The sequence below is a fragment of the Neomonachus schauinslandi genome, chromosome 7 (genome assembly GCF_002201575.2).
Source record: "Neomonachus schauinslandi chromosome 7, ASM220157v2, whole genome shotgun sequence".
NCBI classification, from domain to species: Eukaryota; Metazoa; Chordata; class Mammalia; order Carnivora; family Phocidae; genus Neomonachus; species Neomonachus schauinslandi.
Window position 1 is genome coordinate 53,366,642 of NC_058409.1, and position 26,261 is coordinate 53,392,902.

At 38.3% G+C, this 26,261-nt stretch overlaps 1 protein-coding gene across 2 annotated transcripts in view; it reads right to left on the reverse strand.

Moving 5' to 3' along the window:
• The window catches only part of GFM2 (GTP dependent ribosome recycling factor mitochondrial 2), a 59,149-nt gene that overhangs the window by 23,581 nt on the left and 9,307 nt on the right, over positions 1–26,261 (reverse strand). For both annotated transcript variants that reach the window (XM_021702008.1, XM_021702001.1), the window contains exons 4-11: positions 24,219–24,276; positions 23,702–23,799; positions 11,900–12,025; positions 10,872–10,960; positions 6,524–6,612; positions 5,083–5,143; positions 4,272–4,451; positions 1,639–1,719 (exon numbers count right to left, since the gene is read on the reverse strand). In XM_021702008.1, coding sequence (XP_021557683.1) covers positions 1,639–1,719; positions 4,272–4,451; positions 5,083–5,143; positions 6,524–6,612; positions 10,872–10,960; positions 11,900–12,025; positions 23,702–23,799; positions 24,219–24,276 — 782 coding nt within the window. The remainder of the gene's footprint in view (positions 1–1,638; positions 1,720–4,271; positions 4,452–5,082; positions 5,144–6,523; positions 6,613–10,871; positions 10,961–11,899; positions 12,026–23,701; positions 23,800–24,218; positions 24,277–26,261) is intronic.

Below are 26,261 nucleotides of genomic sequence, written 5' to 3' on the forward strand. Positions count from 1 at the left end.
AAGGCCTTATTATTCTTTTTTTAATAACATTAATCACTACTTGATATCTTGGATATACATTTAACGGTTTACTGTCTCCCCACCCACTAGAATATAAATCTATATGAGCATTATAACAAGTCCCATAAAAACACTGCTGAATCCCCAGAAACTAGAAAAGTTCTTAAAATAAGTTGCTTAAAAACATTTCTTGAATAAATGAATTAATTTACTTCTGATTTAACCTTAATAGTCTAATAGAGGAACTGACCAGATATTAAAAACATAAATACGAATTACAATTTTTTCAAAGGAATTAGACCCACATCAAATCAAATCCAAAGAAAAATGAGAAATCAAAGCAGAAATCAAATTTCAAAGACCTCAAAAGCCAAGAAAAGATTGGGTGTGCTTGTAAGCTACTGATAAGAGACATGGTGGGTCAATTTGAACTCAGATTATAAGCTCTTTGAAAACAGAAATCATGTGACTTTAGGGCACATTAAACATCACATCTAACATTCAAATACTAAACAATAAAAATTTTCAATAATTAGGGCATTTCATTCAAAAGAAAAATACTTTTTTCCATTTCTAATTCCAAAGGTCTTAAAATTAGAGACTCATGTTTTTCTTTAATTCTTTCATGAAAAATAACTAAGTAAATTTGCTGGGCTCATTCTAGACCCCATTATACATATTCCCACCTAAAAACACTTTACACTTCACTTGGGGGAGGGGGAGGCGCCTGGCTGGCTCAGCTGGTGGAGCATTCAACTCCTGACCTCAGGTTCCTAAATCCGAGCCCCATGTTGGGCATAGAGCTTACTTAAAAACAAATAAACAAAACAACAACTTTACTTGGTAACTCTTGTTTCATAAAGAAAACTAAAGATAAAGTCTGGCAAGTTCATGGGGGAAGGTCTCTGGTAGAAAAAGCAAAAATGCTTTGAAGAGGGCGCCTGGGTGGCTCAGTTGGTTAAGCGACTGCCTTCGGCTCAGGTCATGATCCTGGAGTCCCGGGATCGAGTCCCGCATCGGGCTCCCTGCTCAGCAGGGAGTCTGCTTCACCCTCTGACCCTCCTCCCTCTCATGCTCTCTGTCTCTCATTCTCTCTCTCTCAAATAAATAAATAAAATCTTTAAAAAAAAAAAAAATGCTTTGAAGAAATGTGTCTAATTCAATTACTATCACTATTTAAAACATGTCTATTCTCTGGCTTAATATATTTGAAAAGAAAAGAAAAAAAGTTTCCAAAAAAAATTAAATCATATTCAGAAAAAAATGATGAGAAAAATAATCATTGCAGCAGTCTACAAAACCAATAAATTTTCAATATAAAATTTCTATCCATAATTTCCTTCAAGTACTTAGAAAAATGATCGCAATGAAAATGCTGCAAAGAATTGACTTTTGCTGACTCAACAGCAGTAAAAGAGATTCAATTTCTGATTTATACAGCACATATGACAATAGGAAATCACTACCATTATTTAAGTACTTGTACTGATAGTGACTTTACTTTACTGTTCTCCTAATTAAGTCAGCCTTTTCTAATGCTATGCAAAGTCAAAAAAAAACAAAAACACCTGAGACAGAGAAATTAAACCACAGCCAAATAATAAAATTTCATCAAAGTAAATGAATAATAAAATTTACCTTTTCAGCTGGTAGCAAATCAAAATTTTCACTAAATTCTCCTAAAACCAAGTCAGCAAATTCATCATCCAAATCCGCAACCTATAAAGAAAAGGTTTTAGTTCTGTAACTTGTTTTTATTGTCACAACTGTTAAGTCCAAATACCATAAATGTACATTATCCAAATATTTCAAGACAGCTACATGATCTATCTTATGCAGGCCAAGGAACTCTCTACATCTTCTCAAGAGATAAATAGTGTTTCTTTCAAAGTAAAAGAGAGGGGATTGAAAACTGAAGATAGAGGGCGCCTGGGTGGCTCAGTCCGTTAAGCGTCTGCCTTCGGCTCAGGTCGTGATGCCAGGATCCTGGGATCGAACCCCGCATCGGGCTCCCTGCTCCTCCCTCTCCCACTCCCCCTGCTTGTGTTCCCTCTTTCACTGTGTCTCTCTCTGTCAAATAAATAAATAAAATATTAAAAAAAACTGAAGATAGGATATGATGAGTTCCCTAGATTCATGGGAAGCAATAGTCAGATAAAGTGCTACCTACTCAGAGTGCTCAAAAGAAATAAGATACACAATTTAGAGCCAGTGATAATATATATAAGGGATTGCTATTTTTAGATAAATATGTAAGTCTTAGTTCATAAAAATTTCACTTGGTATTCCTTTAACATTATGAATGTTCACCAGATCTCCTAAGACACTCCAACTAAAGTAACTCATCTTACTGTAATCCTGCACTGAGGGAACAGATTTAAATTGGGGGTCAAGGGCATCACTTCAGCAATAAAAATGCAATTATCTAATTCATGTTCTTTTCTTAATCATCTGCCAGTATGAAACAGAATTCAGCTGACGGTAAGTTTAATAAAAGTTTCAAAAGTGGGCGCGCCCGGGTGGCTCAGTCAGTTAAGCATCTCCTTCAGCTCAGGTCATGATCCAGGGTCCTGGGATTAAGTCCTGAGTCGGGCTCCCTGCTCAGCGGGCAGTCTGCTTCTCCCTGTGCCCCCACCCCAAGTTGTGATCGCTCTCTCCCTCAAATAAATAAATAATCTAAAAAAAAAGGATTCAAAAGTTTAATGATAGTACAAGAGAGCAAAACATTCCAACTTGGGGAGAAAAAACACACTCCTGGGTGCCTGGGTGGCTCAGTTGGTTGGGCGACTGCCTTCGGCTCAGGTCATGATCCTGGGGTCCCTGGATCTAGTCCCGCATCGGGCTCCCTGCTCGGCAGGGGGTCTGCTTCTCCCTCTGACCCTCCCCCCTCTTATGTGCTCTCTCTCATTTCTCTCTCTCTCAATTAAATAAATAAATTCTTTAAAAAAAAAAAAAAAAAAAAGAAAAAACACACTCCTAACCGCTAACTATTGGAGAAACATACCTAACCATTCTCCTGAAAAGAAGTATATATGATGGTTAAACACAGCTCTGAAGTCAAACTGCCTGGAAATAGCTCCACTACTAACTTGTTCAAAAACTTAGGTCAAGTTACATCACTTCTTTTTACCTTGGTTACTCATGGAGATAATACTAGTACCTACCTCACAGGGGAAGGATTAAATAACCAATTCAAATCATGCTTCTAGGACATACATTAAGTATACAGTAAGTGTAATTATCACTATTCATCTTCAGAACACAGGAAGTTGATTCTAGTCCACACTAATCTTATTCTCTAAAAAAATTTAATTGTGGTAAAATATAACATAAACATAAAATTTACCATCTTAACCATTTCTAACTAAATAGCTGGGTAGTGTTAAGTATATTGACATTGTTGTAAAACTAATCTCTGGAACTTTCTCAATCTCACAACACCAAAAATCTATACCATGCAACAAACTCTTCCTCACTCTCCACTCTTCTAGCCCTTGGCAACTATGATTCTACTTTCTGTCTCTACAAATGTGACTACTCTAAATACCTCATATAAGTGGAATCAGTACAGTATTTGTTTTTGTGATTGGCTTATTTCAATTAGCATAATGTCCTCGAGGTTCATCCACACTGTAGCATGTGTCAGAACCGTCCTTCCTTTTTAAGGCTGAATAATATTCCATTATATGTATATACCATATTTTATCTACTCATCTTGTAGATGAACACTTGGGTTGCTTCCACCTTTGGCCATTATGAATAATGTTGCTATGAACAAGGACAGTGCATCCACAGAAGGACAGACAATAAATTGTGGTATAATAATACTGGCACATTATACAAGATTGAAAATGAAGCAAACCACACATAACAACAGGAATGAATCTGCAAAAAATGTTATAAAATAAAAACAATTATCATTCCATTTATGTAAAGTTCAAAAACATGGAAAACTAAGTCCTTCATGAATCCATACATTTGTTGCGAACTATAAAGCAAAGCAAATGAAAGAAAAACACTAAAGTCAGGATAGCGGTGGTGGGAGGTGTAAATGATTAGTGGAAAAGAGAAATATAAACAGTAAATGGCACACAGAGATTAAAGAGATTTGCTAATATTCTATTTCTTAACCTGGGTGGTACAAACATTGGTGTGCATTCTATTATTCATTACAATTTCCATATGCAATTTTATAAAAATTTCATAATGTATAAAATATTTTAAAGTTTCTAAATATTTACACAAATGTAAACTCCAAGTATTTATTTTACCTGTTCAATTAAGGCGTTCCTTGCTTCAGTTGTCTCCTTCAGCAACTCAGCATCACTCATTTCCAAAAGGGGTTTCCTCTCAAAGTTTTTTCCATCCTCTGATTTACGATTCCAAAGAAGTTTTTCTTTACTTACAACATCCACAACTCCTTTGAAAGCTTTGCCTTCACCAAGTGGTAACTCCAAGTCAGAGTGAGATTATTAACTTTGTTAAATGACCACTCAATTACAATTGAATCAGTGATAAAGCTTATCTTTCCCTACTTTCCCCCAAATGTCTATTATCATTATTACCATAGTCTATATCTACTTTTATTTACATGACAACTCTTTCAAAAAAGATTTGAGGGGCACCTGGGTGGCTCAGTCGTTAAGCGTCTGCCTTCGGCTGAGGTCATGATCCCAGGGTCCTGGGATCGAGCCCCGCATCGGGCTCCCTGCTCGGCAGGAAGCCTGCTTCTCCCTCTCCCTCTGCCCCTGCTTGTGTTCCTGCTCTCGCTAACTCTGTCAAATAAATAAAATCTTTAAAAATAAATAAATAAATAAAAAAGAAATAAGCTGATGAGGAAACTGGGAGTTGTTGCCTTTTTTTTTTTTTAAACGAGAGAGCGAGCGAGTAAGTGAACACAGGCATGTGCCAGCACAGAGGAAGGAGCAGAGGGAGAGGGAGAGGATCTTACGCAGGCTCCCCCACAATCCCACGACCCTGGGATCATGACCTGACTGGAAATCGAGAGTCAGACATCTGACTGACAGAGCCACCCAGGTGCCCCTGGAGTTGTTGGTATTAATCAACCAAATATCAACCAACCTGTAAAAGCAAAGGCTTTGCCTTCAACTTCTCTCTGATGCTTTCAACTGCATACTTAAAACTGCAGAAAGCAAAATAACTAGAGTTAAAAATGTTAAGATTCTTAAAACAGGTTTAAGAATGTTCCCTAAAATTACAACCCTTTTTACTGTCTCTAATGTTCACCATTTAACAGTTTTCCATAGAACAGTATGTTGAATAAACTTTCAATGTCAATTTCAGGTAACAATGCCTGAGTATCTACCATAATCCTGCCACATAGGTATCTAGGGTATTATTATTGTTATCTTTCACTTATCTATAGTTTGAAATTAAGATTAAATCAACTGATCACAATCACAGATAATAAATTGCAGTTATGAGATTCAAATGCATGATTTGTGATAATGAGTCAAGGATTGTTTCTTCTAACGACATTTGCTATCACACCACAACTCCCACCTTTTTCCAAAAGGCAGCCTAATTTTTCTATACCTTTATCTTAGGCATTCTTATTCTTAGTATCATGTTATCAGCTTTAGAATTACAGTAGAAAATTACATAAACAGAAAGCATACTGTGTGGTTTTAGGAGAGAGATAGTTTACGTTTTGTTTTGGCCACTCTCACACCACAGACCAGGCTCTCTCTCCTTATCCCATTACCCCAAAATCCTATTTATTCTTGATTCTCTGAATTCTGAATTATGTTCTCAGAACTATGTATCCATTTTGGATTACCATTCTGTGAGTCTTTGAGCATTACCATCACATCTTAGTATTAACTTTTTTGCCCTCTCTACAGGTCTTAAAACATCTACATTCTCTCCTAGTTCCCTTTTAGTGAGAGCATGTTAGCCAGTAGCTAAAGAAAATCGGGGGAAGGCGCCTGGGTGACTCAGTCGTTAAGCGTCTGCCTTCAGCTCAGGTCATGATCCCAGGGTCCTGGGATTGAGTCCCATTTCGGGCTCCCTGCTTGGCAAGAAGCCTGCTTCTCCCTCTCCCATTCCCCTGCTTATGCTCCTGCTCTCGCTCTCTCTCTGTCAAATAAATAAATAAAATATTAAAAAAAAAAAATCGGGGGACAGGAAATCATCATCTACCCTCTACCTTTAAGCAATGATGGGGATGACCACAGCCTTCAGCAACACAGGGATTATTTCATCCTGCTCTAGAACCAGTGGATCAGCAAGACATCATTCTGTCAGGTTTCTAGAAAACAGGATACAGCCTCTCTGCAGTAGAATCTGATGATTCATCACCTATCAGCTCTCTATTAATCCCACATTGTTATTCAACCTATGAACTACCTGCTTTGAAACTTTTTAATGGGATTGAATTGAGATTCCATGGAATATTTATACTCTACAGAGAACAGCTGTTTGTAAATTTAAGCTATAGTCCATTAAAAACTCAAATTTTATTTCTACTTTAATATGTGGGGGAAAAAAACACTTAAAATACCTTGCTCCACCTTTGTCCATTTTGTTTAAAAAACAGATTCGAGGTATCTTGTGTTTATCAGCTTGCCTCCACACTGTGAGAGTTTGTGCCTAAGGCAAAGAAAAAGGAAAAAAAAAAAACCTCATATTGGACAAAAACAACTATGTCATTATGTAAAGAACAAACAGATCTAAGAAGCTATTATAACATGGAATCGGGCCCTGTTCTAGCACAGAATTAGTGCTGCTGCATTTACACTTCCAGAGTCACTCTTCTGCTAGTAAGTTAACAGAGCTAAAAATGTAATGAAGGGTGATAAACAGTGTGCTTCAAACTGAGAATACTACTTTGGGTGATTTAGGTTGCTACACAAAGAGAACAAACACCTGGAAGGTACTGAGAATCACAGAAAGAGGACTTAATCAAGAATTAGAAGACATAATTTTTGTCCAGCTTCACCTTACCTAGTACAGGTCACAAAATACTGAACTCGTAAGTTTGCTGACCTGTGAAATATGGACTTTTGCCTTAATTCATATAGTTGTTGTGATGTTAAAAGAACAAAAAGGGGGGTGCCTGGGTGGCTCAGATGGTTAAGCGTCTGCCTTCGGGTCATGATCCCAGGGTCCTGGGATAGAGCCCGGCATGGGGCTCCCTGCTTGGCAGGGAGCCTGCTTCTCCCTCTGCCTGCCTTTCCCCCTGCTTATGCTGTCAAATAAATAAATAAAATCTTAAAAAAAAAAAAAAAAAAAAGAACATAAAGGAGTGTACTACAAAAATGCTATCGTGATAAAAATTTTCATTATGAACGTTTGAATGTTGATGTAAACTGAAGAGGGAAAAAAAGCCAGTAACTGTATTTCTAAGTAACAATTCTCATATGCTTTTCTATTTGACTTCTTTTAATTCTACTTTTTATAAATATTTCAAAAGTTCCAGTCTGTTATAGTACCTGTGCCTAGTGGAGTCCCAAAGCCCTGAAGCAGAGCATAAAAAGGTTAATGTAATGACATTATCTAAAACAGAAGCCACTTTATAATTTTATCGAGTAAAATTTACATAGAATTAAAAGCACTCAAGTGTACAGTGAGTTCTGATAAGTACACTTGCATATATTCCCCATCCCTCATAAACAACCTGTTCTCATATTTGTCACCACAGATTCATTCTGCCTATTTCTGAATCTCATATAAATAGCGTGGCTTCTTTAACTCAACATTAAGTCTCTGACATTCATTCATGTTGTTGGGTATACTGGTTCGTTCATTTTTTCTTTTTCTTTCTTTCTTCTTTCCTCTTTTTTTTTTTCTGGCTGAACTCCTTTGTATAAATGTGCCAGCTGGTTTTTCTATCCACCTGTGGATGAGCACTTACGTTTTTTCTAGTTTAAGGCTATTATGAATTTAGCTGCTATAAACATTTTGAATAAGTCTTTAGGGGACAAATGTTCTCATTCCATTGGATGAAGAGTTCCAGTTGTTCCACATCCTCAAACAATATTTGCCATCATTCTTCTTAATTTAAGCCATTCTTGTGGGTATGAAATAGTCTTTGTAATTTTAATTTGCATTTCCCTGATAACCAAGGAGACTGATCATCTTTTCATGTGCTCATTGGGCCATTCATATATCTTTCTTGGTGAAGTATCCACTCAAGTCCTTCGTCTATTTTTTTACTGGGTTGTTAGTTTTTATCACTGATTTGTAGTTCTTTAGATATTCTGGATACAAGTCCTTGATCATACACATGTACTGTGAAAATTTCAGCACATACTTCCTAAAACAGTATTTTCCTACGTAATAGTGTTAATGCACTCTGGAAACTTACCATTCATACAATATTTAATCTAACATGACAAAATATATGTATATATAACAACTTCTCATTCAGAAAAATCTCAAATCTATAAAAAAGGTGAAAGAATAGTACAATAAGTATCTATGTACCCTTCACCTAGATTCGCCAAATATGAACACTTTGCCACACTTGCCTTTTCTTCTTCAAACGTGCATATGCACACATTATATGTGTGGCTATGGGAACATGCCATTGGGATCTACTACAAAGAATTTAATTGACTCATAGCCCCAACTGCTGCTCATCTTGTCTACCACCATGGTCTCTCAAGGCCCAGCTAATAGCTGAGTACGGCAGAAATACTAATGTAGGTTATTCCTCTAAGACCTGTGGGACTTCTCCAACAGGTGACTTTGGCTTGAGGACTACCCATCAGCTTCGCCAAACCCCTTTTGGAACTATGCTGTAGTCTGAGACCCTTCCTACCCAATCCTCCTTCTTTTACCCTCTCCTTTATAGACAGACGTCAGACCTGCTTTGTGGTCTAACTGTTCTCTGCCACTGCTCTCTTTTCTTCTCTATTCTTCACAGGCATTTCTCCCAATAAATCTCCTATACATGTACCCCATCTTGGCATCTATTGGTCAAAGTACTCAAATTAACAACGTATGTGTATGTGTGGGTGGCAAGTAAAGCACTAGAGTAAGATGCACATATCATGACACTTCAATCCTAAATACTTCAGCCTGTATTTCCTAAAAATAAGAACATTCTCCTAATCATTTTCAATGATCACACTCAAAAAAATTAAAGCTGACACATATTTTTTTCTAGTAACATAGTCTATATGTAAATTTTTCTGGTTTTCCTAATGATGTCCTTTTTAACTTTTTGTTTTTAGATCCAGAATCCTGCCAAAGATATTACATTTAATTTTCTTGTATCTTCAGAACCGTTTAAACTAAAATAGTACCTCAACTTTTTACTTGACATCACTCATTTTCCTTACATTTACATTTTTTTCAATTTCTGAAAAGCCTTAGCCAGTTGTTTTGCAGAATGTCTTTAAATTTACATTCATCTGACTGTCTTCTCATGATCAGACTGGGGCCAAACATTCTGCCAGGAATAAAACACTGGTAATGTTGTGTCCTTCTTAGTGCATCAGATCAGGAAGCCCATACTGTAAATTTGTACCATTTGGAGTATGTTAATTTTGATCACTTTAGGCATCACTTTTAGTAAAATTTTAAGATTAGAAGAACTGAAGATGATTCTTTATTCAACACTGAGCCAATCTTGAGATTATAAGACAAATGGGGATACCAGCTAAAGAGTGCATAACTAACCCCAGTGTAAATTATTATAATTCTGTTTTTAAGATTTATTCAAGAATTTAATATATATTAACTGTTGGGAGATAATTCTTCATGGGTCTTTCAGCTTTCTACGTATTTTTTTTAGGAGAGGCAGTGACTGCCTTTGTTCTGGACTATGTTTTCAAAGATGTTGATATAGGGCACCTGGGTGGCTCAGTCTTAAGCATCTGCCTTCGGCTCAGGTCATGGTCCCAGAGTCCTGGGATCGAGTCCCACATCGGGCTCCCTGCTCAGCGGGGAGTCTGCTGCTCCCTCTGCCTTCGCCCTGCTCGTGCTCTCACTCTGTCAAATAAATAAATAAAATCTTAAAAAAAAAAAGATGTTGATATGATCAACAGCTTAGAAAGATAGAGACAGTGTCTCCCTCTGGATTAAAAGGTAGGTTTGCTTATAACCCTGGAAGATAATGTCTCTCTCCAGAGCAACCAGCAGGCATGCTTACTGCCCCTTATGAAACATATGTGTGGGCGCCTGGGTGGCTCAGTTGGTTAAGCGACTGCCTTCGGCTCAGGTCATGATCCTGGAGTCCCTGGATCGAGTCCCTGGATCGAGTCCCGCGTCGGGCTCCCTGCTCGGCAGGCAGGGAGTCTGCTTCTCCCTCTGACCCTCCTCCCTCTCATGCTCTCTGTCTCTCATTCTCTCTCTCTCAAATAAATAAATAAAATCTTTAAAAAAAAAAAAAAAAGAACTTGGTTCTGTTAAAAAAAAAAAAAAATATGCGTTTTCTAAGCACAGGGTTCCCCTGCATGTGCAGCTGTCACATGCCTCCCTTTAGATCATCCTGTGGGAACTGGGTCTTGAGGAAATAACACAAGATAACACTATCACTCTGGCTATTGCTATTTCTGTGACTAATAAAGTTCTTTGTCTATGACTCAAGAGTCTTGGGTCTTCTGCCAGCATGCCATAAAACTGTGGCAGACTAACTAGTTAGCGTGAAAGTAAGGTAGAAGAATCTCAAGCCCTTCATAGTTCTCAACACCAACTTTCGTATTTCCTACAGAAATGCAAACTACTTTCCTTTTACTATGAAATATCTGATATCACATAGAGATCACACTGCAATATTAAATTCCAATTTCCTTTCATCGTAATTTGAATTATATAGGGTTACAGTTAACTAAATCTAATACATTCTACTTTAAAAAAAAAATCATGCTGTTGTAGCTTGTTTACTTTGGCAGTATTTTTACCTCTACACCAGCAGAGGCATCAAACACAGCTACTGCACCATCCAACACTCTAAGGCAGCGCTCAACCTCCAAGGTAAAGTCCACATGACCTAAGAAAAAGATGAGAAACATAATACTTACTCTTTAAAAAAACAAAACAAAATAGGATCCAGCATATACCTACTTTTGGGTATATATTCAAAAGAACTGAAAGGGGGCGCCTGGGTGGCTCAGTTGGTTAAGCGACTGCCTTCGGCTCAGGTCATGATCCTGGAGTCCCGGGATCGAGTCCCACATCAGGCTCCCTGCTCAGCAGGGAGTCTGCTTCTCCCTCTGACCCTCCTCCCTCTCATGCTCTCTGTCTCTCATTCTCTCTCTCGCAAATAAATTAAAATCTTAAAAAAAAAAAAAAAAAAAAAAAAAAAAAAAAAAAAAAAAAAAAAAAACAAAAGAACTGAAAGAAGAGTCACAAAGACCTATTTGCAGACCACGTACATAGCAACACTCTTCACAATAGCCAAAAGGTGGAAACAACCCAAATGGCCATCAATGGATGAACGGTATAAAGTTTTGCATATATACAAAACATGTTATATATGTACAATGGAATATTATGCAGCCTTAAAAATGAAGGAAATCTTGTCACATATTACAACACAGATGAAGCCTGAAGGACTGTATGCTAAGCAAAATAAACCAGTCACAAAAGGACAAATACTGTAGGGTTCTACTTATACGACGTATCTAAGGTAGTTAAAAAAGGTAAAAAACGGTAGTTACCAGGGGTAGGAGGAGGGGACAAAGATGAGTAGTTGTATAATAAATACACAGTTTCAGTTCTGAAAGATGAAGTACTTCTGGAGAATTTCACAACGTAAATATACTTAACTACTGACTGTACACTTAAAAATTGTTAGGATGGTAAATTTTATGATGCATATATATTTTTTATATATGTTTTTTTACCACAATTTAAAAGAAAACACAACCACAAACAAAAAAAACCTCCAATGATGCAGCATCTCTGCATTGCCAGAACAACACCATACCTGGTGTATCAATTAGATTGACTCTATACCCCTTCCAATCAAAGGTAACAGCAGCAGACTGAATAGTAATGCCTCTTTCTCGCTCTTGAGCCATGAAATCTGTCACCGTGTCTCCATCATCAACATCTAGCAAAGAAAAAGATGACACAGGCTTGATACCAAGTACATTTCATTGCGATATGATATCTACTTGACAGTTTATTTTTTTAGAGAGAGACAGAAAGAGAGTGTGTGGGTGCGCGCACGCGAGTGGGGGTGGGGGAAAAGGCAGGGGGAGAGAGAGAATCCCAAGCAGGCTCCGCACTGAGCGGAGCTTGATCCCAGGACCCTGATATCATGACCTGAGCAGAAATCAAGAGTGGGATGCTTAACCAACCGAGCCACCCGGGCGACCCTCTACTTGACAGTTTAATGTGCTTTCAGACTGTTTGTAAAATATCTTGTTTAATATTTAGAGCCCTTTATCTTTCTCTAAATAAGCCCTTGTTCTAGAAAAAGCTTTTCCAGCAAAATTAGTAATTTTTCCATAAAAATATTTTTTCTGTAACAACTAAGATAAAAATCTGTTTAAATATTTTAATTTTATTGAACTCGATATTCCTTTCATTTTTTTCCCCCTAGTTTAGCTTTCATTATCCCTTCTTTAACTTATGTTCCTCATGCCTGATCCCTGGACAGGAGGCAGGGCACTGCAATGAAAGAGCCCAGACAGACCTAGATTTAAATCCCACCTTTACCATTACTACTCTATTACCTTAAGCAAGTTACTTAACCTAGTTTGTAAGATTAATAAATGCAACCTTGTGGGGTTGTTATAAGAATGAAATGAGACTATATAAAGTACCTAGCTCAGTAAACGATAAGTAAATGGTAGCTACATGGAACAAAGTAGAGAAAAAAATTCCTCCAAAGTTAAATTCTCCTTTTCAAACCCTTTTCATTACTAAATTTTCCCCCAAAAAAGAAATTTATTTGTACAAATGAAAACAAAATCTTGGTAGAATTTCTACAATACAAAGTCATGGATAAAGTTCATCTTGACTACCAAAAAGGTCACTCAAATTATTCTGCATTAAAATTCTTGACTTATGCATTGTATTCTGATTAAATTTATATAGAAGTAATGAAAATGAGCTAATCTTTACCATTCAAAATTCAAAACCACAAGTTATCATGGCCTTATACTACCACTACTTATGTCAGCATTAAACCTCTGAAATGCTAGCCAGGTTCCCCACTGTTTGTGTATGTATATGTGTGTATAAAAATATATATTGGGCGCCTGGGTGGCTCAGTCGGTTAAGCGACTGCCTTCGGCTCAGGTCATGATCCTGGAGTCCCTGGATCGAGTCCCGCATCGGGCTCCCTGCTCGGCAGGGAGTCTGCTTCTCCCTCTGACCCTCCCGACCCTCCCCCCTCTCATGTGCTCTCTCTCTCTCAAATAAATAAATAAAAATCTTTAAAAATAAAAAAAATAGGGGCGCCTGGGTGGCTCAGCTGTTAAGCGTCTGCCTTCGGCTCAGGTCATGATCCCAGGGTCCTGGGATCGAGCCCCGCATCGGGCTCCCTGCTCTGCGGGGAGCCTGCTTCTCCCTCTCCCACTCCCCCTGCTTGCGTTCCCTCTCTCGCTGTGTCTCTGTCTGTCAAATAAATAAATAAAATCTTTTAAAAAAAATAAATAAAAAATAAAAATAAATAAATAAATAAATATATATACATATGTACCAATGGGGGGGGGAATAGCAACAAAAATGTATTTGTCAGGAACTCCAAATATCTTTGTTAAAGCATTAGTGTTGTTATTCACAACATAACCAAGCAAACAAACACCATTAATGAGATAATAACCCAATAGCTAACCAAAAGTTCCAAATGAAGCCGTTTTTAAAACATTTGTGTGTGGGGGGTGCAAGATGACAGAGTAGGAAGACCCTAAACTCACTCCGTCCCACATTTACAACTAGGTATCACTCCCATCCAAGTCAATAAACTGGAGAGCGATCTGAAGACTGGCAGAACAAAATCCACAACCAAATGCAGAGAAACTGCCGGCACTGGAGAAGTTAGGAGAGGCAGAAAGGTGGTGGCGATTTGCCAGCAGGAGGGAGAGAGCTACTGCCGCAGAGAAGGGAAAGCACCAGGGCGTCCACACAGGTAAAATAAATCCGTATAACATCTGGCCTTGAAACCCAGAAGGGCTAAATTCCGTCAGTTTGTATAACCGCAGACCTGGGAGTCTGGACCTTTGAACGTCAGCTGACTCAGCAGCAGGGGAGCCAGGAAGGTGTGTGATAGCCAGGTCCCCACCCTTAAAGAGATAACAGCCTGAGCAAGAGGCAACAGGGGAAGGAGATCTGTTTATATGGATTTCGGGGCACGCTGGGGAACTTCTCTGGAAACAGAGGAGCTGGCAGGGGCCATTTTCCTCCGCTACGCCTCAGCATAAACACGGAGACACCTGCCGGAGGCAGTGCTGCACAGACACTTGCTACTAACCCGCTAGCAGTGCACCAGGCCCATGAGTTCTCCTGAGGACTCGCCCACTCCAAGTCCCCTGGCCCTGGGCTCAGGACAAATTTTGTTAACGCTGCACATGCCCCACCCAGTCAATGCCTCTGCATTCTGTGCCCTGTGGCCACCGCACTCTGGGGCCTGTGGCCAGGTCTAGCAGCTCAGTGAAGATTTTGCTGACGTCACGTGTGTGCCCTGCCCAGCTGGCCACAGGCCCCTAGCCCCCATGCACACAGACCCATGCACCCCTTGTTGCTACCTCAGACATGTGCCTTGTGCCAGGCCGCTAACACATGCTGCGTGACCGGCCACCACCGCAATTTAGGGGATCTGGCCTACTCCTAGTGACCCTGCAAATTTTGCAAACACTGCTGCACCACCCCTGAGCCCTCCTATAGTCATGCCCCGCCAGGACCAGCCTGCCTGGGTCTCACTAATACCACAGAGAGCAAGCACAGCTCACAACAGGCAGAGTCTGTGCAGGGGTCTGGACTGATAGGGAAAGCATAATAGTAGGATGCAAGAAACACACATAGAAGACTCCCCTGAAGTGTAACGTTCTGGTGAACAGGAGACACTGCATTGTAGGGCACTACAGAACCTCTTCTTCATAAGGCAACTACTTTCAAGACCAAGAGACATAGCTGACTTTCCTAAGACACAGAAACAGACAGAGAGGTAGACAAAAAAAAAAAAAAAAGAGGAGACAAAGGAATTTGTCCCAAATGAAAATCTTGACAAAATCACAACTGGAGATCTACGTGAAACAGAAATTAGTATACCTGACAGAGAATTTAAAGTAATAATTAATAAATAAATAAATAATAAAGTAATGATCATAAAGATATTCACTAAACTTGAGAAAAGAGTGGGCATTATCGGTGTGACCCTTAGCAAAGAGAGAAAAAAACAACATTATCAGACATGAAGAACTCAATACATATTACATATTACAAATTACAAATTAAAAATACAATAGATGGAAATATAAACAGTAGGCTACAAGAAGCAGAGGAATGTATCAGTGACCTGGAGGACAGAGTAATGGAAAGCAAACAAGCTGAAGAGATCAAAGACAAATACTCCATAATCGGTATAGACTTAGAGATCTCAGTGACTCAATTAAGTATAATAACATTTGCATTATAGTGATCCAAAAAGAGAGATAAAGGAGGGCAGAAAATGTATCTGAAGGAAAAATAGCTGAAAACATCCCAAATGCAGGGAGGGAAACAGAGATCCAGATTCAGGAGGCACAGAGATCCCCAACAAATTCAACCCAAGGAGGTTCACACCAAGATACAGAATTAGAATGGAAAAACGAGTGATAAAGAATTTTATTTTATTTATTTTATTTATTTATTTATTTATTTATTTGACAGAGAGAGATAGTGAGAGCCGGAACACAAGCAGGGGGAGTGGGAGAGGGAGAAACAGGCCTCCCGCGGAGCAGGGCGCCCGATGCGGGGCTCGATCCCAGGACCCTGGGATCATGACCTGAGCCGAAGGCAGACGTTTAACGACTGAGCCACCCAGGCGCCCCATGATAAAGAATTTTAAAGGTTGCAAGAGAAAAGAAGACAGTTACATACAAAGAAAACCCATGAGGCTATCAGGGGCTTTTTCAGCAGAAACTCTGCAGGCCAGCAAGAAGTGACATGTTAGGGGCGCCTGGGTGGCTCAGTCATTAAGCGACTGCCTTCAGCTCAGGTCATGGTCCCAGGGTCCTGGGATCGAGCCCCATGTCGGGCTCCCTGGTCTGCGGGAAGCCTGCTTCTCCCTCTCCCACCCCCCTGCTTGTGTTCCCTCTCTCACTGTGTCTCTGTCAAATAAATAAAATCTTAAAAAAAAAAAAAAAAAAAAGAAGTGGCATGTTATATTTAAAGTGCTGAAAGGAAAAAAATCTGCAGCCAAGAATACTCTATCCAGGGGCGCCTGGGTGGCTCAGTGGTTAAGCGTCTGTCTTCGGCTCAGGTCATGATCCCAGGGTCCTGGGATTGAGCCCCGCATCAGGATCCCTGCTTGGTGTAAAGCCTGCTTCTCCCTTTCCCACTCCCGCTGCTTGCGTTCCCTCTCCCGCTGTCTCCCTCTGTCAAATAAATAAATAAAATCTTAAAAAAAAAAAATGTTTAAACAAAAAAAAGAATACTCTACCCAGCAAGGCTATCATTTGGAAGAAGTAGAGATAAAGAGTTTCTCAGCCTAACAAAAACTAAGGGAGTTCAAGACCACTAAACCAGCCCTCCAAGAAATAAAAAGAGGACTCTGAGTGAAAAGCAAAGACCATAAGTATAAAAGGTAAAAAATACAAAATCATTAAAAATAAGTATTTCTGTAAAAATCAGTGAAAAGATTCATAAAATAAAAGGATGTAAAGTATGACACCTTATATCAAAGATGTGGCAGGGAGAGGGGAGAGGAGTAAAGAATGGGCTTAAACTTAAGCAATCATCAACTTAATATAGACTACTATATGCAGAAGATGTTATATACAAACCTAATGGTAACCAAAAAAACAGTATTAGATATGCAAAGAATAAAGAGGAAGGAACCCAAGTATATCACTAAAGAAAGCCAACAAACCATGAAAGAAAAGAAGGATCAGAAAAAAGCTACAAAAACAACCACAAAACAAGTAACAAAATGGCAATAAACACTTACCTACCAATAATTACTTTGAATGTAAATGGACTAAGCATTCCAATAAAAAAACAGGGTGACAGTGAATAAAAAACAAGACCCGTCTATATGCTGCCTACAAGAGACTCATTTCAGACCAAAAGACACCTGCAGATTGAAAGTGACAGGATGGAGAAATATTTATCATGCAAAAGCATGTCAAAAGATAGCTGGAGTAGCAATACTTATCAGACAAAACAGACTTTAAAACAAAGTCTATAACAAAAAACAAAGAAGAACACTATATAATAATAAAGAGTACACTCTAGCAAGAGAATATAACAACTGTAAATATTTATGCACCCCACATGGGAGCACCCAAATACATAAAACACTTAATAACAAAATTAAAGGAATTAATTTGATAATAATACAGTAATAATAGGGGATTGTAACACCCCACTTGCATCAGTAGACAGATCATCTAAACAGAAAATAAACAAGGAAACAACGGCTTTGAATGACACACTGGACCAGATGGATTTAACAGATACATTCAGAAACATTCCATCCTAAAATAGCAGAATACATTCTTTTCAAATGCACACAGAACATTGTCCAGAGAAGGCCACAAAAAGAGGTCTCAACAAATTATAAAAATCGAAGTCATACAATGAATCTTTCCTGACCACACTATGAACTAGAAATCAACTACAAGAAAAAATCTGAAAAGACCACAGATACATACATGAAGGATAAATAACATGCTACTAAACAATGAATGGGTCAACCAAGAAATCAAAGAAATCAAAAATTACATGGAAACAAATGAACATGAAAACACAACAACCCAAAAACTCTGGGATGCATCAAAAGTGGTTCTAAGCGGAAAGTTTTAGCAATACCTTAAGAAGCAAGAAAAATCTCAAATAAACAACCTAATCTGACATCTAAAGGAGCTAGAAAAAGAAGAACAAATAAACCCCAAACCCAGCAAAAGGAAGGAAATAATACAGATTAGAGCAAAAATAAATGATATGTAAACTAAAAAAGCAATAGGACAGGGCAATGAAACCAGGAGCTGGTTCTCTGAAAAGTTCAACAAAATTGATAAACCCCTAGGAAGACTCATAAAAAAGAGGACCCAAATAAAGTCACTAATGAAAGAGGAGAAATAGCAACCAATACTACAAAAATAAAACATTACAGAATATTATGAAAACCTATATGCCAACAAACTGGACAACTTAGAAGAAATGGATGGATTCCTAGAAACATATAACCTCCCAAAACTAAAGCAGGAAGAAATAGAAAATTTGAACAGACCAATTACCCACAATGACACTGAATCAATCATCAAAAAACAAAAGTCTAGGACTAGACAGCTTCACAGGTAAACTCCACCAAACATTGAAAAAGTTAATACTTACTCTTCTCAAACTGTTCCAAAAAATACAAGAGGAAGAAAAACTTCCAATTTATTCTATGAAGCCAGTACCACTTGATACCAAAACCAGTAAAGACACTACCAAAAAAGAGAACTACAGGCCATGATCTCTCATGAATATAGATGCAAAATCCTCAATAAAATACCAGCAAACCGAATCCAATAATATATTAAAAAAAATCATACACCATGATCAAGTCGGATTTATTCCTGGGATGCAAGGGTGATTCAATGTCCACAAAACAATCAAAATGATACATCACATCAATAAGATAAACAGTAAAAACTATATGATCATTTCAACAGATGCAGAAAAAGCATCTGACAAAGTACAACATCCATTCATGATAAAAACCCTCAACAAAGTAGGTCTAGAGGGAACATACCTCACATAATAAAGGCCTTATATGAAAAATCCACAGCCACCATTTTGGGGGAAAAACTGAGAGCTTTTCCCCTAAGGTCAGGAACGAGACAAGGTGCCTACTATCACCCCTTTTATTCAACATAGTACTAGAAGTCCTAGCCACAGCCATCAGACAACATAAAGAAACAAAAGGCATCCAAATTGGTAAGGAAGAAGTAAAACTCTCATTATTTGCAGATGAGATGATACTATATATAGAAAACCCTAAAGACTCCACCACAAAACTACTGAACTGATAATGAATTAAGTCATAGCATACAAAATCAATGTTCAGAAATTTGTTGCATTCCTATACGCTAATAGTAAAGCAACAGAAATTAAGAAAACAATCTCATTTACAACTGCACCAAAACCAATAAAATACCTTGGCATAAACTTAACCAAAGACGTGAAAGACCTGTACTCTAAAAACAATAAAACACTGATGAAATTCAAGACGACACAAAGAAATGGAAAGACATTCCATGCTTAAGAACAAATATTGTTAAAATGTCCAAACTGCCTAAAGCAATTTATATATTTAATGCAATTCCTATCAAAATATCAACAGCATTTTTCACAGAACTAGAATAATCCTAAAATTTGTACAGAACCACAAAGACCCTAAATAGCCAAAGCAATCTTGAAAAAGAAAAACAAAACTGAAGGTATCACACAATTCCAGATTTTTTTCTTTTTTAATGATTGTATTTATTTGACAGAGAGAGAGCGCACAAGCAGGGGGGAGGGGCAGTGGGAGGGGGAGAGGGAGAAGCCGACTTCCCACTGAGCAGGGAACCTGCTGCGGGGCTGGATTCCGGCACTCCAGGATCAAGACTTGAGCCAAAGGAAGATAGTTAACCGACTGAGCCCCCCCCAGGCGCCCCCAGATTTCAAGTTATATTACAAAGCTGCAGTAAAAAAAAAAAAGAAAGTATGGTACTTGGCATAAAAATAGACACACGGATCAATGGAATAGAACACAAAACCCAGAAATAAACCCACAATATATGGTCAATTAGTATTTGACAAAGGAGAAATGAATATCCAATGGGGGAAAGTCTCTTCAATAAATGGTGTTGGGAAAACTAGACAACCACATGCAAAGAAGGAAACTGAACCACTTTCTATCACCATACACAAAAATAATCTCAAACGGAATAAAGACCCACATGTGAGACTTGAAACCATAAAAATCCTAGAAGAGAATACAGGAGGTAATTTCTCTAACACCAGTTTTAGCAGTATCCTTCCAGATATGTCTCCTGAGGAAAGGGAAATAAAAGCAATAATAAACTATTGGGACTACATTGAAATAAAAAGTCTCTGTACAGCAATGGAAACAACAAAACTAAAAGACAACCTACTGAATGGGAGAAGATACTTGCAAATGATATATCCGATAAAGGGTTAGTATCCAAAGTATATATAAGAACTGATACAACTCAACACCCAAAAAACAAATAATCCAATTAAAAGATGGGCAGAAGACGTAACAGTCATTTCTCCAAAGACGACTTACAGATGGCCAACAGACACATAAAAAGATGCTCAAAATCACTCTTCATCAGGGAAATGCAAATCCCAACCACAATGAGCTATCGCCTCACATCTGTCAGAATGGTTGAACTCACAAACGTAAGAAACAAATGTTGGCAAAGATGTGGAAAAAAAGGAACACTCTTACAATGTTGGTGGAAATGCAAACTGGTGCAGCCACTGTGGAAAACAGAAGGGAGTTTCCTTAAAAAGTTAAAAACAGGGGCGCCTGGGTGGCTCAGTTGGTTAAGCGACTGCCTTCGGCTCAGGTCATGATCCCAGGGTCCTGGGATTGAGTCCCACATCGGGCTCCCGGCTCAGCAGGAAGCCTGCTTCTCCCTCTCCCACTCCCCCTGCTTGTGTTCCTGCTCTCGCTGTCTCTGTCTCTGTCAAATAAATAAATAAAATCTTTAAAAAAAAAAAAAAAAAGTTAAAAACAGAACTACCTTAACAACCCAGTAATCACACTACTGGGTATTTACCCCCAAAATACAAAAACACTAACTGAAAGGGATACATGCACCCCTATGTTTATTGCAGCATTATTTACAACAGCCAAGATATGGAAGCAGCCCAAATGTCCATGATAGATGAATGGATAAAGATGTGGTGTACACACATACACACTGGAATATTATTCAGCCATAAAAAAAAAAATAATCTTGACATTTGCAACAACACGGATAAAGCTCAAGTGTAGGGGACCTGGGTGGCTCAGTCAGTTAAGCATCCGACTCTTGATCTAAGCTTAGGTCTTGATCTCAGGGTCATGAGTTCAAGCCCCACATTGGGATCCATGCTGGGCATGGAGTCTACTTAAAAAGGGGGGGGGGGGGCAAAAAAAACCCCAGACTCTTAAGTATAAAGTATATAACTGATGGTTAAGAGAGGGGAGGTGGGTGGAGGGTTGGGGAAATAGGGGATTAGTATACAGAGTACACTTATCATGATGAAAAAACTAAAGAAAAGAAAAACAAAAACAAAAAGATATCTGCACCCACAAATTCACTGTAGCATTAACAATAGCCAAGATATGAAGCAATCTGAGAGTCCATCTATAAATGAATGGATAAAGAAGATGTAATGCATACACACACACACACATATGAATACTACTCAGCCACAAAGAATAATGAGATCTTGCCACCTGAACAACACAGATGGAAGTAGAGGGTAGCCAGCTAAGTGAAATGTAAAACAAAAAGCAGAAGCAAACCCATAAATACAATGAGAACTAATGGCTGCCAGAGGAAAGGAAGATGGGGGGGGATGGACATATGAGTAAAGGGGAGAGGGAGACTTCTAGTTATGGAATGAATAAGTGACAGTGATAAAAGGTACAGCGTACAGAATACAACTGATGGCACTGTAATTGCATTGTATGATGTCAGGTGGTGAGCACAGTATAATGCATAGAGTTGTCACAGAGACAGAGTTGTTGTAGAGACAAACCTTGAGGGCAGAGGGAAACAATGTGGAGTTATTATTAATGGGTTTAGTTTGGGTTAAGCAGTATAAAAAAGTTCTAAAGATTGGTTGCCAACAGCATAAATATACATAACACTACTTAAATGTGCACTTAGAAACGGTTAATATGGTAAATGTAATGTTATGTGTTTTTTAGCACAATTAAAAAAAGGTAACTTGAACGTTGCTTGTGCTACCTGATCTAGACCCTTGCTTCAGGGATACAAACTAGGGATGTGAGAGAAGAATTAAGATCATATTTGTGTCACAAAAGACGAAGCATAATAATGTTCCATGTTTTGCTGTTATAGCTCCATTTACATAGCAGTAATTCTATGAAAAACGTGTTCATCCATTTTGGAAACTATCATCATGAATATTCTAATCCTGGGTGTTCTTTTCCTCTATAAAAACTGTTAAGTCTCAACCAATTTCAAGGGTCTAGAGAAATGGTTGTCAATATAATGCATTTCAAAATTTCTGTGGAGTTTTTGAAAAGATACTCATTTCCACTTCTGGTAATCGGGACCTCATGGGGCGCCTGGGTGGCTCAGTCATTAAGCGTCTGCCTTCGGCTCAGGTCATGATCCCAGGATCCTGGGATCGAGTCCCGCATTGGGCTCCCTGCTCCGCGGGAAGCCTGCTTCTCCCTTTCCCACTCCCCCTGCTTATGTTCCCTCTCTCGCTGTGTCTCTCTCTGTCAAATAAATAAATAAAATCTTTAAAAAAAAAAAAAATAGGGACCTCATGACCTTGAAATCTCAAATTTCAAAACAAACTATTTTACCAGAGATAAAGGCACTTCATAATGATAAAAAAAAAAAAGGCGGATTCATCAGAGAAACACATCATAAATGTGTATGAGATAAATATAGACTCTCAAAATACATGATACAAAAATACAGACACCCAGGCCACACTACATACTTGCTGAATCTTAATTTCCAGAGTAGTGCTAGGGCACTGTCATTTAAAAACCAAATAATACAAACAAAAAAAAACTACATGGGGATTCAAATGTGCACAACTGGTCAAGAACCACAGTTTTTGACATATTATAATTAAAAAATCAATACTTAGGTAAATACTACTACTACTGCAGGTTGGATTAACAAAATCCTTTCTTCTGCATGAGAATCTGACCTTTGGTTAACTTTCTGGTTCTTTTCTTCTAGAAGCCAGAGAACACAGTATGTCAACTATGTTGCTAGGCAACATATTATATAGAAAAAATAATTTGTGATTGGTAAGCTATATCTGAACTGGGAAGAGCTTTATGTGAACTGTAAATACCTGAAGGAGATACACAGTTTTAGGCTTCCCTGAGTGGGGTATGGCATATCCTTTATGGTAAACCAGGAAGATAGCCCACGGAGTTATAACAAGAGGTAGGTATTCATTCCTAAGGGACATGAGGATTGTAAGCCAGGGTGGCTCCTATGAATCTTGTTAAAGTAAACTATCACTTTTGGGTAGCCAAAGATAGCTCCTAGAAGCTATGCGGACTGTTTTAAGAAGTGCAGAAACAAACACCTATTGCTGGTATGCTGGGAAGCTATGGTTCCTGTCCTAATTGCCTTCTGAGTAGACCAGGGTGAACTGTTGCCCAAGATAGTCCTGTGAATCTGAATGTTTAGTTGAACCTAAGAAGACTCTTTAGTGGGTATTGCAACTACCTTATCTTTGTGTTGTGGTTTAGACATCAGTGCTTCCATGCCATACTCAAGATCTCTAGGTTGACTTCTTAATCAAAATATTTTCCAATGATACTTTTTGCTAATGGGGGTTGGGGAGAGGAGGAATCCATTCTAACCTCCTAGTGATCTTGTGTATCCAGAATAGTACAATATTCTTTCTGTGGTGGTAGTTTTGCCTGCATCAATATGAGCCATAATTCCAATATTACGGATTCTGTTTAAAAAGTAGAAAAAAAAAAGCACGTATTACAAGATGGACATTAATAAAAATGTAAAACCAAAACATGTACACTTTGCAAATTTCAAATCTGGTTAGTATTTCAATAATTTTTATGTTATAAAAACTAGAAAAACAGAAAACATTTCCCTACCACATTATTCTGACAAAATAGCTAACAAAAGGGCGAACTACAATCTTATGAATCTTTTACTTATTTCTATGTACTGTTGCTACATTAAAAACATTTAGTACTGAATTCAGGAAAAAAATAGCTTTTAAGAGACATACCAACATCTATTTAAAATGAGCTAGGGCAGAAAGCTAAATTAACAATGCTAAATTGAGTCCATGACAGAAACTCTTAACTTTTTACAGCAGCATATGGCAAAGAGTGCATCAGTGATAGTACTTACTTAGCTATGGGAGGACTGATGATGGAATGAAGAGATTTGATATCATTTCCAACTAAACCTAATGGAAAGAGGGTTACAATTTAAAAGTTTAAGAAATCTTCCTTTAATTTGCAAATCAAAAAAGTTAAAGTAATTTTAAACAAATACCATAATTCCAATTAAAGTAAAAATCCGAGCTAAATATAAACTCATTTACCTAAAAATTACTTTCCTGCAATCTGTAAAGAAAAGGCAATAGATGATGTAAGATCAAGTTTTCTGGTTGGTTTTTATTTTCTGGTGTTTGGGGTTTTTTTTTAAAGATTTTATTTATTTATTTGACAGAGAGAGACACAGGGAGTGGGAACACTGTGGGGTTTTTTGGGGTTTTTTTTTTTTTTTTACAGATTTTATTTATTTATTTGACAGAGAGAGACACAGTGAGAGAGGGAACACAAGCAGGGGGAGTGGGAGAGGGAGAAGCAGGCTTCCCGCTGAGCAGGGAGCCCGATGCGGGGCTCGATCCCAGGACCCTGGGATCATGACCTGAGGCGAAGGCAGACGCTTAACGACTGAGCCACCCAGGCGCCCCTCTGTTTTTGTTTTTTAAAGATTTTATTTATTTATTTGACAGAGAGAGCACAAATAGGCAGAGCAGCAGGCAGAGACAGAGGGAGAAGCAGGCTTCCCACTGAGCAGAGAGCCCAATGCAGGACTCAATCTCAGGACCCAGGATCATGACCTGAGCTGAAGGCAGACGCTCAAGCAACTGAGCCACCCAGGCACCCCTAAGATAAAGTTCTGAAACATCAATTTCTAGATCATATCCTTAGAAAAATATAAATTTACCCCCGTCTTTGCCACTTTCTATAATTTTGTAATAGACATAATAAATAGAATTGTAGAATCAGAATGTTCATAACAATAATCTCACGGCCACAGCATTTAAATCAAAGAAAAATAAAATGCACAGTCCTGTAAACCTGCATTGTCAAGGCTTAAAGAGTGAACAGTGATCCTCATATCAGAAAATAACAAATTTTTGGGCGCCTGGGTGGCTCAGTTGGTTAAGCGACTGCTTTCGGCTCAGGTCATGATCCTGGAGTCCCTGGATCGAGTCCCGCATCGGGCTCCCTGCTCGGCAGGGAGCCTGCTTCTCCCTCTGACCCTCCCCCCTCTCATGTGCTCTATCTCTCTCATTCTCTCTGTCTCAAATAAATAAATAAAATCTTTAAAAAAAAAAAAAAGAACAAATTTTCGTACAATATGAAATCTGTCTTCCCTCAGTAATCCCAAACACAAAGTACCTTTAACGATGGCCTAGGAGGTATCACTGAACAGGAGCTATAATAATCTAATACTTCTAAAAGGCCAAGTAGTATTTCTGGAATACAAAAAGCCCATAATAATTTACTCTGTGCTTACGATGTATTTTATTAATAATATTAAAGCAAAAATGCAGTTACATTTATAATTTTAATCTATACCTTCCTACTATTTAAATCAGTTTTGCAAAATTTCTCTAATAAAGAACAGTTCTACTGTATTTTGAAAACCTGATGGCAGTTTTAAGACTTACAGATGATCTATATGGCTACAGATAAATTTGCATGACAAAATATAGAAATATAGATATAAATCAATAATGCAGGGCATTAAATTCACATGCCATTACAAGTCACACAACCTATCAGTATTTTTACTCCACGATTCTCACATGACGAAGATGGTAGTGAGAATGGCCACATAATGAAACCAGTTTCAAAGAGTCTCCCATATGCTTGCTTACTTCAAACAAAGGAAGAACATTCAGAATTCCTCAGTTCTTCAAGCACCAAGCTTTTTTTTTTTTTTAAGATTTTATTTATTTGACAGAGAGAGCACAAGCAGGGGGAGCAGCGGGCAGAGGGAGAAGTAGACTCCCCACTGAGCAGGGAGCCCGAAGCGGGGCTCGATCCCAGGACCCCAGGATCATGACCTGAGCTGAAGGCAGATGCTTAACTGACTGAGCCACCCAGGTGCCCTAAGCATCAAGCTTTTAATAGCCATTTTACCTAACGCAAA